At 64.1% G+C, this 12,275-nt stretch overlaps 1 protein-coding gene across 4 annotated transcripts in view; it reads right to left on the reverse strand.

The window, feature by feature from the left end:
• Positions 1 to 223: 223 nt before the first annotated feature.
• TTLL1 (TTL family tubulin polyglutamylase complex subunit L1) overlaps positions 224 to 12,275 on the reverse strand; it is a 34,085-nt gene continuing 22,033 nt past the window's right edge. For 2 of the 4 annotated variants that reach the window (XM_070053005.2, XM_070053008.2), the window contains exon 11: positions 224 to 786. In XM_070053005.2, the coding sequence (XP_069909106.2) occupies positions 720 to 786 (67 nt within the window). In that variant the 3' untranslated portion in view covers positions 224 to 719. Of the gene's footprint in view, positions 787 to 8,888; positions 9,512 to 12,275 lie in introns of those variants that run through there. The other 2 variants (XM_070053004.2, XM_070053007.2) reach the window with 1 other exon arrangement.

Genomic DNA, 12,275 nt, shown 5'->3' on the forward strand with positions numbered 1-12,275 from the left:
CCCTGGTTCATCCCTACATGTCTGTAACAGCTGGGGCTGGGGAGCCATCCGGGTTTCCCAGGGTGTGCCAGGAGCCCAGGAATTTGAGCACCTGCACTGCCTCCCAGGAGCATTAACAGGGAGGTGGGCGGGAGGTGGAGTAGCCTGAACTTGAACCAGGCACGCTGAGCGTCCCAAGCAGCAGTTTAAACTGTTGCACCACAGAAATCTCCCCATGACAGACTTTTTTTTGAAGATTTATTTACTTGAGAGGCAGTGAAAGGGGGGAGGGGGAAGGAGAGTCTTCCATCTGTTGGTTTACTCTCCAAATAGCAACAACAGCCTGAGGCTGGGCCAAGCCAAAGCCAGGAACGCCATCTGGGTCTCCCACGTGGGGCCATCCTCCACTGCCTTCCCAGGTGTGTTAGCAGGGAGCTGGATCGGAAGTGGAGCAGCCGGGACTCGAACCAGCACTCACATGGGATGCAGGCAGCAGCTGTGCCCGCCTCACCACAGCGCCGGCCCCTCTGCGCGTCTTCCATGGCTCTGCGTCTTCTCTTTTCGTCGATGAGTAACGCACCAGCTGTCTGGACGCACCACGGTTGGTTTATCCACTGGTAACTGAAGGACAGGGTGGTCGCTTCCATGTTTGGGCCATCACAAACAACACCCATGTGTGGGTTTTCCTGGCGACCGAGGCCTCGGTGCCTGTGGGTGCACGCCAGCGAGCAGTGACGTCATCACCGTACTGACTCCTGTGTCAGAAAACCACACGAGCGGACAGAGCGCCTGGGAGGACTCTCCAAGCTGGGGTGGAGGAGGGAGGGTGACTGTGAGATGAGCAAGGAATACCCATTGGCCTGGGGCCATCAAGGACAGGCAGGGGACGGAGGCAGGTGCAGAAGGCTGAACACCTCAGGGAGACGTCTCTCCGGTCTTGGGAAGGGCAGACAGGGCACAGCATGTGCTGTGGCCGAGGCTGGGCAGCCAGGGAGGGAGATGCCTGAAACCTCAGCTGTGTCTGAGCCAGGAGTCCTGTGGGCCAAGCGGCAGGCAGCGCCGGGGCAGGCTGGGCCACTGTGAGCCATTTCCTTTCTTTCTCAAAGCCTCTCTGTCTGGGCTCATCCGTCTGCGAGGCAGGAGATGCTGCACACTCTGGGCAGGCAGGAGTCACCATCACACACTCACACACACACACATTCACACACACTCACACACACACACACACACCCCTCGTGGCCCTGACTCAGCCTCCAGCGGCCCAGGGCTGCCCTACTTCATGGCAGCAGGTGGCAGGCAGGGTCTGGGGACAGTGAGAGGACAGTGGGAGGGAGCAGCAGCACCACATGGCAGGTGACGCTGGGCGGGGCCCAGGTGCACAAGCTCAAGGGATGGCTGTCACCCTCCTGTCACCATCCCCAGGGACGTGCACTCAGAGCCGACAGTTGCACCCAGCCAGCAGGCATGCAGGGGCTCCCCAAGGACAGGATTCCAGAGCCAGGGGCTGAAGTCAGAGGCCTCTGGGGCACCCCCAGGCACAGGGGGTGCTGCTCTGAGCACCCGGGAGGCCGTGGTGAAGGAGGTGACTCAACAAATCCCCCAGGGAGCAGGGGCCCCCAGACCCACTCAGACCTGCCTTCAGCTGAGGGCATGCACAGCTGCCCCAGGGCAGGAAGTGCCGGTGCCTGATGTCCTCTCTCCCTGCACACCCCCCCGCCTTGAATGCTCCCTGGGACAGGAGACTCACTACCTCACAACTGTGCCATTCTACCCTGACCAGAAAGGTCACAGGCTGAGACCGAGAGGAAACACAAGCGGCCCAGGACCCATGCAGAGACGCCCACCGCAACCAGTCAGCAGGCAAACGCAAACCCACTCCAGCCCGGGTGGCGTGCTACGGAGGGCATAAGGGAGCAGAGCGGTGAAAGAGACGATCAACTCACTCTGCCAGCCCCACCCACCTCATCGTCTTTCCCAGCACCGAGAACACAGTGAGCACCCAGGAAGTGCTGGGGCCGCCAACGATCGAAGCTTCTGGGTCTGCCAGCCGTGGCCTGGGTGCCCGCCCCCGCAGGGAGATTTCTCCACACGGCTGCCCCACTCGGGGCTCTCAGCACGCTTGACACTGAGCTCTGGGCAGCAGCCCTGGCCTCTCATCCCCGCCCGCACCCCAGCACCCAGTGCTGCTCCAGCAGCGGCTGCACCTGCCCCACAGCTGTGGGAGTGCAGGAGGCGGCGTTCTGCAGGCCGGAGAGGCCCCGTGCCCAAGCCCGGCAACCCTAATCTCTTCTAAGATTCATCTATTTGAAAGAGAGAGAGAGAGAGAGAGAGAGAGAGAGAGAGAGGTCTTCCATCCACTGGTTCACTCCCCAAATGCTGCAGTGGCCAGGGCTGGGCCAGGAGCCAGGAGCTTCTTCCTGGTCTCCCACGCGGGTGCAGGGCCCAAGCACTTGGGCCATCCTCGGCTGCTCAGAAGTGGAGCAACCGGGCCTCCGACCAGCGCCCATATGGGATGCCGGCACTGCAGGTGGCTTTACCTGCTACACCACAGCGCTGGCCCCCCACTCATTTTTTTTTTGACAGGCAGAGTGGACAGTGAGAGAGAGAGAGACGGAGAGAAAGGTCTTCCTTTGCCGTTGGTTCACCCTCCAGTGGCCGCCGTGGCCGGCACGCTGCGGCCGGCATACTGCGCTGATCCGATGGCAGGAGCCAGGAGCCAGGTGCTTTTCCTGGTCTCCCATGGGGTGCAGGGCCCAAGCACTTGGGCCATCCTCCACTGCACTCCCTGGCCACAGCAGAGAGCTGGCCTGGAAGAGGGGCAACCGGGACAGAATCCGGCGCCCCAACCGGGACTAGAACCCGGTGTGCCGGCGCCGCTAGGCGGACAATTAGCCTAGTGAGCCGCGGCGCCGGCCCCCCACTCACTCTTTAAGACCCAGCTCAAGCTTCTCCTCTTCCAGGAAGCCAGCCCAGATCTCTGCCAGAGCCCGTGTTGTGCACGGCCCTCCCCGGGCACAGAGCCCACGCTGCCCTCCTCAGGGCTGCAGAGGCCCTGGCCATGTGTTTGTAAACGTGGCAAGACGGCGTGTGTTTGTAAACATGGCAAAAGTGCCAACTGGTCTGGATCCTCCACAGCCATTATCTTGTTTTGCTCATGACGGCCATGAGGCAGGCGGGGAACGGGTTATAAAGTCCACCAGGCAGATGAGGAAGCAAAGCTGGGAGGGGCAGGGAGGGGCCTGGCCTCTGCTGGCCGCCTGTGTCCTGCTCAGCCCCTGCTGCCTCCTGGTTTCCATATGCTGAGCGCAGCTGGCGTCTGTCCCATCTGCAATCTGTGGCTTCAACCCCACGCATTGTCCAGCGCATTGCAAACAGGCGTGTCCCGGTCCGAGGGACCCCGCCCCCGCCTCTGCCCCTGCCTGTGGAGTTCGGCGGCTGCCAGGAGAGAGGGAGAGCCCAGCATGGAAAGTCCAGGGCATCTCAGCTGCCTGGAGAGAGGGACAGCCCAGCGTGGAAAGCCCAGGGCGTCTCAGCTGCCTGGAGAGAGGGAGAGCCCAGCGTGGAAAGCCCAGGGTGGAGGGGTTCAGGCCGGGGCGCGGCTATGGCTGTCAGGAGGCGGGGACCGCTCGGGGCTTGGGGTCTTTCTTTTTTAAATATTTATTTATTTGAAAAGCAGAGTTACAGAAGAGTGGGAGAGACAGAAGGGGGTGGGAGGAGAGAAAGAGAGAAAGAATCTTCCATCCGCTGGTTCACTCCCCAGATGGTTGCCATGGCCAGGGCTGGGCCAAGCCAAAGCCAGGAACGTCATCCGGGTCTCACACATGGGTGCAGAGGCCCAGGTATCTGGGCAACTCTGCTGCTTTCTAGGCACGTTAGCAGGGAGCTGGATAGGAAGTGGAGCAGCTGGGACTCGAACTGGTACCCATATGGGATGCTGGCACTGCAGGTAGCAGCTTAACCCGCTGCGCCACAATGCCGGCCCCCTTGGGGGTCTTCAGAGCTTGTGTGTAGTGCCTGAACATGCTGCAGGCGCTCCTGTTAGCCGGGCCGTGTGTGCCTGGACCACATCCACACGGCTGCGTGTCCAGCCAGGGCTACGGGGCATCTCGCTCATCACCTCCTGGAGCCGCTGGCCTGCTGCTGGCATTCTGTGTACTTAGCCAGGAGGGCCAGGCTTGCTCCAGGCTCTGGGGCTGCTCCCTGCTCCCTGGGGACAATGTCCAGAGGACGGGAGCGCAGTGCCTGGGCCCTCCAGCTGGAACAGCCCCCGGGCTGCGCTGGGCCCCTTCAAGGTGTCCTCTCCCCTCGCCAGCTGCCCCTGTCTGCGATGCCTGAGTTCTGGGGACAGAAGGTCGAGCAGGCCCCCATGCACAAGGCCCCAAAGCTGGGCCTCGGGCTTTGGAGCCCTGTGCATGGGGACCTGGCCAGCCCAGTGCCGTTCCGCTCAGAACAGAAATCGGCCTGGAGGTGTGGGGGTCCCCGGCCACACGGGAGACAGGCCCTGCAGGAGAGACCCCGGCCTCTCCTCCCCAGGAGGGCCCGCTCAGTGCCCCCAGCCTCTGCTGCCAACCCCGTGCGAGAGCCACGCAGGAGGCGTCCAGCAACACCAGACCACAGGTGCATCCTTCAGAAGGGCGGCTCCAGAGGCAGGGGAGGGGAGCAGTGGGGGACGAGGGCCGGCAGGGGTGGGGGGAGGAGGAGGGGGCATGAATGGAGGCAGGGGTGACAGAAGGAACACAACTCAGGTGGCAAAACTCCCGAGGGCTCAGTTCTCGGTGGAAGCGACACGGAGAAGGAGGCGGCGGCACCGAGCACGGCCCTGAACTCCGACTCCAGACGCGGACTTCGCCAGCCGCAGACAGGAACAACGGACGCAGAACACTGGCAGCCGGGTGGGAGGAAGGGGGGGCCAGGCCAGGGGGAGGCAGGAGGTGCGACGCTCCTTCCCCAAAGCACGCGGCAGGGGCCTCCAGGAGCCCTCAGGAGCCACCAAGCGACCACAGCGCGTCTCTCACATCCTGGAGAGCACAAGCCCGGATCAAGCTGTCTGCAGAGCTTCTCTGCCCATGCTCCCCCAGGCTCTGCCCACTCCGCTCGGCCTCATCGCACTGCCCACGGCGTCCCCTCCTCTGGTGAGGACAGTCGGGTTAGGGCCCACCCCGGGATGATGCCGTCCTGAGGTCCTTGGCTAAGTCTGTCCGCACAGCCTCCCTTTCCGTGGAGTCACTCTGACGTTCTGAGTCGGCATGAATTTTGGGGGGGTGCAGGGACACCACTCAGTACGCCCACAAGAGATCGGAGGTCGCTAGGTCCCGAGGGGATTCGCTGGCAGGCCGGGTGCGTGGTGGCACAGGTCTAGGTCTGAGAGCTCACACAGAAGCTGCTGGCGCACACGGGTCCACCCACCACCCAGCCAGGCTGCCAGCACCCCAGGCGGCAGGGTTGTGGGCAGCAGGCGGGTGGGCCCCAGCTCTTCAGCCTGGGACTCTGGTCTCCAGAGAACTGGATCCCCAGGCACCCCCAGGCCCACAGAGCTGCTGCTGACGGGGAGGCCACCCAAAGGTGGGGCTGCAAGACCCCTCCCAGGCCCCGTCCCAGCCACTGCTTCCTCACCTCTGACCTCTGCCAGGATTCTGTTCCAGAACCTGCCGTCAGTAGATGCCCCACCCTAAGACCTGGGGAAACAGCTCGCCTCTGGGACCTGGGACCACCACGGGGCATTTTTGTAGGAGAAAAAGAAGGGGAGTTCAGCTTGAAAACCAAAGCAAACACTTGGTCAAGTGGCGGGCGGGCGGGGAAGCCCATGGCTGCCTGCAGGGGGCGCTGCAGCCTCCACCCCACCCTTCGCCGGGGCTCATGGGGGTGAGCGGGAGCCTGGGGCGCCTGCACCTCTTCCCCAGGAGCAGGCAGACTCCTGGGGATGGAAGGGGCGGAGCCGTCCACAACCTCAGTCTCTGGAGCAAACCAGAGAGGCCAGCACAGGGTCCTCTTGGATGGAAACCTCTCCCCACAGGAGGCGCCGGAACCAGGCAGAGGGTGCGGGAGGGGTCCCCAGACACCCCAAGGGCGCCCCACTTGGGCCCAGTTAACCGACACAGCGGATACCCTGGCCAGGCTCACTGAAGCGGGCATCTGGCCTGTAACAAACACTGCCGGGTGGACGGTGGGCAGCTCCCGCCCTGATGGGGGGGTCAAGGGCTGTAAACAGCACCTGTAGAGAGGGTGGGGTGGGCCAGTGTCCTGGGGGAGCTGGCCCAGGCAGAGGAGAGCCCTGTGAGTCTGGGACATGGGGACCTGGTGGACACAGGAAGCACATGGGCAGCCAAGGGGCCGCTACAGGCCAGAGGGTGGACACAATGGGGTGGCAGCAGAGATGGGCGGGGGCTCTAGAAGTGGGCCAGGAGGCTGTCACCAGGCCCCCGGGGACTGCTGGGGAGAGCTGGGGACTGCTGCACTCCCAGCTCAAGCCCCCCAACACTGAGGAGCAGGTGCATGTGAGGGTATGCTGGGAAAAATCCCTCAAGCCTGGGCCCGTCCCCCCGAGAGGAGAAGCATGACGGGGCCTGGAGAGCGGCAGAGCTGTCACCCGGCACGGCTGCACACAGGCTGCTGTGAGAGCCTGGGCGAGCGACGGGCGTTACCGCTGCCCAGGCCCGCCTGGGACACCGCGCACTTCCTGCGCCTGGGCTCTGGACACGCAGGGAGGAAACACCTGCTGGAACATGACATCAGACGTCACATCACGTGACATCGCGGCGCGGCAGTCGGCATCGGAGGTGGACCCACTTCGCACCCACCTAGCAACCAGGACATCGACGACTCAGCTGCCCGCCTCCCGCGTGCCCCATGCTGACCGCAGGGGTCAGCAGACCCACCCAGGCGCCCCGGCCGCCTCCCAACTCTACCAGAGGCAAAAGTAAAACCGGGGTTGCAAGAACTGGGCACCAAGGGAAAGGCAGGGCTGCGGGGGCACAGCCAGGCCCCAGCCCCACACCTGCTGGCAAACAGCACGAACCTTAAGCGCCAGGGAACGGGCGGCAGCTCTCAAGCACGTCGCTCAGGCACACCACCCCGAGTCCAGGGTATTCTGGTTAAGGAATTTTCTTGTATTATTGCTGCTCTTGCTTCACACTGTGCCATAGGTTTTTTTAGGGTTCATCTATTCGAAAGGTGGAGTGACAAGAGATTTTCCATCCACTAGTTCACTCCCCAAGTGGCCACAACAGCCAGGGCTTAGTCAGCCCAAGGCCAGGAGCCAGGAGCTCCATCCGGGTCTCTCACGAGGGTGCCAGGGCCCAGGCACTTGGGCCGTCACTGGCTGCTCCCCCAGGTGCAGCAGCAGGGAGCTGGATCAGCAGCGAGCGCCCAGGCCTTCAACCGGGACGGACGCAGAATGCCAGCTCCGCAGTGCAGGCTCCGCCCCCGGTGCCGCACACTCCTTGGCTCCACAGTGCAATGTCTGCAGGGGGCCGGAGGCTTGGCAGAGCAGGTAAAGCCACCGCCTGCGACACCGACAAGCCATCTGGGTACATTCGTGCTCCAGCAGCTTTTTAAGGTTTATTTATTTAAAGTCAGAATCACAGACGTGGGGGTGGGGGGTGAGAGAGAGAGAGAGGGAAAGAGAGAGACTCTTCCATCCACTAATGCTCTCCCCAAAGGGCCGTTAACGGCCAGGGCTGGGCTAGACCAAAATCAAGAGCCAGGAGCTCCTTCCAGGCCTCCCATGTGGGTTCAGGGACCCAAGCACTTGGGCCATCCTCCACTGCTCTCCCAGCCACAGCAGAGAGCTGGATTGGAAGTGGAGCAGCTGGGACTCAAACCAGCACCCATATGGGATGCTGGCATCAGAGGCAGCAGCTTTACTGGCTATGCCACAGTGCTGGGCCACTGCTCTACTTCTGATCCAGATCCCTACTAATGGCCTGGGAAAAGCAGTGGAAGATGGCCCAAGTGTCTGGGTCCCTGCACTCACATGGGAGACCCAGAGGAAGCTCCTGGCTCCTGGCTTTGGACAGGCACAGCTCCGGCCATTGTGGCCATTTGAGGAGTGAACCAGCAGACACAGACTTCTGTGTGTGTGTCTTTCCTTCTCTTTCACAATAAAATTTTTGATAGAGTTAGACAATGACAGAGACACAGAGAGAAAGGTCTTCCTTCCGTTGGTTCACCCCCCAAATGGCTGCTACGGCTGGTGCTGTGCTGATCCGAAGCCAGGAGCCATGTGCTTCTCCTGGTCTCCCATGTGGGTGCAGGGCCCAAGCACCTGGGCCATCCTCCACTGCCCTCCTGGGCCACAGCAGAGAGCTGGACTGGAAGAGGAGCAGCCGGGACTAGAACCCGGTGCCCATATGGGATGCTGGCACCACAGGCAGAGGATTAATCAAGTGAGCCATGGTGTCGGCCCCTCAAAATAAATGTTTAAAATGCATCTTAAAAAAAATAGGTTTAAACACACACACACACACGAATGTGGCCTGCGTACCTGACAGGTGTGCACGCTTGGCCTGTTTCAGCAGAGCCGGGACGAGCCCGGGGAAGCCATGCTGGGTGGGTTTCTAACCCTGGGACGGCGTGCTGACCAGAGGGGCAGCCTTCAGGACAGATGCGGCGCCAGCCGACAGCGCCAGTGGACGCTCCTATAAAGAACACCGGGCTCGGGGCAGACTCGCCCCCCGCCCCCCAGACCCTTCTGTAAGGCCTGCTGGCAGGGAGGCTCCCTGTGAACTGGCTGCGTGGCTTGTCACCAGCGATGGCTGCCAGCAGGGCCCAGCCCGAGCCGCTCAGGCCACGGACGCCCACAGCAGGCCTGCCCCTGCTCACCTGCTGCAAGGCACAGCCGGGACGCCGAAGCAAAGTGGAACAAAACCGAAACAGCCGTCGGAATGAACACTGCGATGGCAGCGGCAGCGTTCTGTCAGGCCCTGTTTATTTCTTCCTTAAGATGTGTGTGAAAGGCAGAGTGACAGACAGAGATCTTCCAGCTGCTGGCTCCTCCCCAAGCGCCCTCAACATCCGGGACCAGAACAGGTCAAAGCCAGGAGCCAGGAGCTCCACCCAGGTCTCCCTCGTGGGCGGCAGGGACCTGAGAACTTGGCCGCCATCCGCTGTCTGCCAGGCACAGAGCAGGGAGCCGCTCTGCGGCACGCACCAGCGCTCTGCTGGGGCGCTGCGGCCCCGGTGCCCACACCGGGCTGTGCTCCTGCGCACAGTCGTAGAGTCTGAGACGTGAACACTTTGTAATAAGCTCACTCGCGTGCGGGAGCTGTGGCTTCCGTCAAGGGAGCCGTCTGTGGGCTCCAGCGACACAGACGCCTCACCCTTCCCAGCAGCGCCTTTATTCCCCGCGGGGCGTGGGCAGGGAGGCGGGCTCGGGCAGCCGGGGTGGGGTCTGGTTCTCCACGGTCACTTCCAGGTGGTGAGGACGGCTCTCCCCGACTCTCGCGACCGGCTCCCCTTGGGCCCCACCGGCTGGCCCGGGCGACTTCGCAGCTCGCGCTCAGCCCCATCACCCTGGGCCAGCTCCTCGTCATACCTACGGACAGAAACGTCTCCACGGTCATGGCGAGCTCTGGACCAAGCAGAGGCGGCAGCAGGCACAGGCCCTCCCTCGGTGGCCACGTGGCAAATACAACCTCGCCCAGGGAAGCAGCCGGCCCCCGCCCCGGCCCCTGCCCCACCTGGCTCCTGTCCACCTCGTGGCTTTGACAGCCCGTCAACCACCACCCCAGGCTGTGGTTACTGCGGCCAGGGCCCCGCCCCCTGCAGCTGACGACTTAACAGGCTTCCGGGTGGAACGTGGCAAGGGCCCCCCGTGACACGGATGAGGCCCCGCTGGGTCGGCTCGGGGTGTGAGGGAACGAAGCCGCAGCTGGAACCCTTCACACAGCGCCCGTGGGCCACACAGGGAGGCAGGGCCCTGCGCTGTGACCTACGTCCCCCACCTCCCTCTGCCAGGCTGCCGAGTCAGCGCTCTCGCCTCAGGCCTGTGCACCTCGCGTGAACGCGTCACAGCCGGGATTCTGTGTCTCCTAGAACTGGACCGGAGCCTCGGCTCCGGAGCCCTGGGCTGGGCTGGACAGCCGCTGCAGGGACGCTCTCTCGGGGAGTCCCCAGGGTGGGGACGGCCACCTGCGCTGGCTGCAGACAGTGATCGGGCTCAGGGACGTCCCCAGTCCCCACCGTGACTTCACCGCCCTTGCTGACTCCCACCTGGCAGGCGGCAGAGGCAGGGCTAATCCAGGACTCCCGACTGCTGGTTCTGAGCTTTGCACCTGGCAGGGCCGAGGCGTGGGAGCAGCCCCGCCCCCCGCCCCCACTCCCCGCTCCCGCGCCCTCCTGGCGACGCTTGGTCACACGCAGACCCCTCGCTGCACACGGCAGGATCTCAGCGAATTCTGGCTCCGGGAAGAGGGCGTCCTTCGGTTACAAGCCGATTTCCAGAACCAGCCTGGGGGTGACGTGGGGTGCACTAGGACTCTGAGACCGTGCTTTTCCGCCTGTGCGTCTGGTGGCCACTAGGGCTGCAGGGGAGGGAGGACCGTCCCTGCGCTGGCGTGGTGACAGCACGGTGACAGCAGGAGTCCGTCCCCACACGTGGGACAGAGACTCCGCAGGCTGCAGGGTTTTCCTACAATTCCTGGGATGGGCCCCAGGAGCCCTGTTCACACAGCCCCCTCGGGCCTGGCTGTGCCCGCCTCCCGGGCCCAGGGCTGGAGCCGTCCTGCCTGGCTGGCTCCCGGCGCCCCCAGCGCCTCGCTCGGGCTGGGGTGGCTGAGAATCTGCTGAGTGCGTGGCACAAAGGAGCCCGCGGGGTCAGCGGTGTGACCGCGCGTTTGTGCTGTGTGTGCAGCTTCCCACAACACAAAGCGGGGCATCTGGCAAGCAGCGGGCGCGGCTGGACCATTCCAGGCCCCGTCTGGCCACTTCCTGGGCTAACATGGAAGAGAATCCGACAGGCGGACCATTCCAGGCCCCGTCTGGCCACTTCCTAGGCTAACATGGAAGAGAATCCGACAGGCGGACCATTCCAGGGCCCGTCTGGCCACTTCCTGGGCTAACGAGAAACAGAATCTGACAGAGCTGAGACCGTTCTCCTGGGGGGCTGCGAGTCGCCACCGCCAGGCTTTGGACTGGTACAGCTGGGACGCTAGAACCGGGCCCGGGGGTGCTGCACAGTGCAGCCTTCATGGTGCCAAAGCCAAGGCCGCCATCTGGGGCAGCAGCTGGGCACCTGCTCCAGGGCCGGCGCTAGGGGACCTCGGGCGTGTGGGCTCACCCCGCCAGCTTCCTTCTCTTCCTGACGGAGTGGCTGGGAGGCTGCTGGGAGGCCTGGGTCTGGCCCGGGGCAGGGCCCGCCCTCCTGCTGCTGGGGGCCACACCTGCAGGCCACACAGGCTCAGAACCGCGCGGGAGGTGTCCGGAGGCTCCACCTGGGACCCCTCACAGCAGTGGGCAGAGCCCAGCGGAGGGGCCAGCTTGTCTCTTCAACACGAAACAGAGGCTGCAGACCCCCGCCCCTTAACCCGAACAGATGAGACCCCCAATTCCCTGGCCTCCGATGACCGTGTCCTCCTCCCCACCTGAACCCCCATCCCAGGGCACGCCATGCCCTCGCCCTGCCCACCCTGGCTCACTTTCACGAACTCTCCCCCTTCCCAGTCAGTCGCCCCCCCCCTTCTGTCATCAGCGCTCCCCGCTCTGGCCACTCCTACCCTCTGCCTACCCAGTGCCCAGCCAGGCAGGCAGCTGCCGGGGCAGCAGAGGACGCCCCCGCAGACCGGCTTCGCTGGCAGCCCACCCCCACGCCCACTCGCTGAGGCCCGGGTGAGCAGGGCCGGGGAGCCCTGCACACTGCTCTCCTCTCCGGCCACGACGGCAGCTGCTGCATGCGGACGCCAACACCCACCCCTGGCAGAGGCAGGAGACAGCCATAGGCGGATGCTGGAGTCACGGCCCGTGTTCGAATCCTGCTGCCAGCGTGAGCCAGAGCTCTGGGTGGTGGAACGGCACTGCGTGCGCCCAGCTAAAGGCGTTCTCTCCGACAGGGGCCTGGGAGGGAGGCTGCCGCCCTGCCCCTTCCGCCCTCGGAGTCCCTGGCCCCCTTCTGGCTTCCCCGCCCCCGCCCCAGGGTGCCCCCATGCCAACGACCCAGCAGCTGGCTCCACACGGCCCTCAGCAAAGGAACCACATGGGGTTCCACCCCACCCCTCGTCTGCAACCTGTTCTCCCTCAGCCTCCCCGGCCACGGCACAGCCCGCGACATCCGGGGAGCAGGAGCCACAGTCGGTTCAGCCACT

This window comes from Oryctolagus cuniculus, chromosome 11 (genome assembly GCF_051225735.1).
Source record: "Oryctolagus cuniculus isolate XC-2025 breed Fujian yellow rabbit chromosome 11, ASM5122573v1, whole genome shotgun sequence".
Taxonomy (NCBI): Eukaryota; Metazoa; Chordata; class Mammalia; order Lagomorpha; family Leporidae; genus Oryctolagus; species Oryctolagus cuniculus.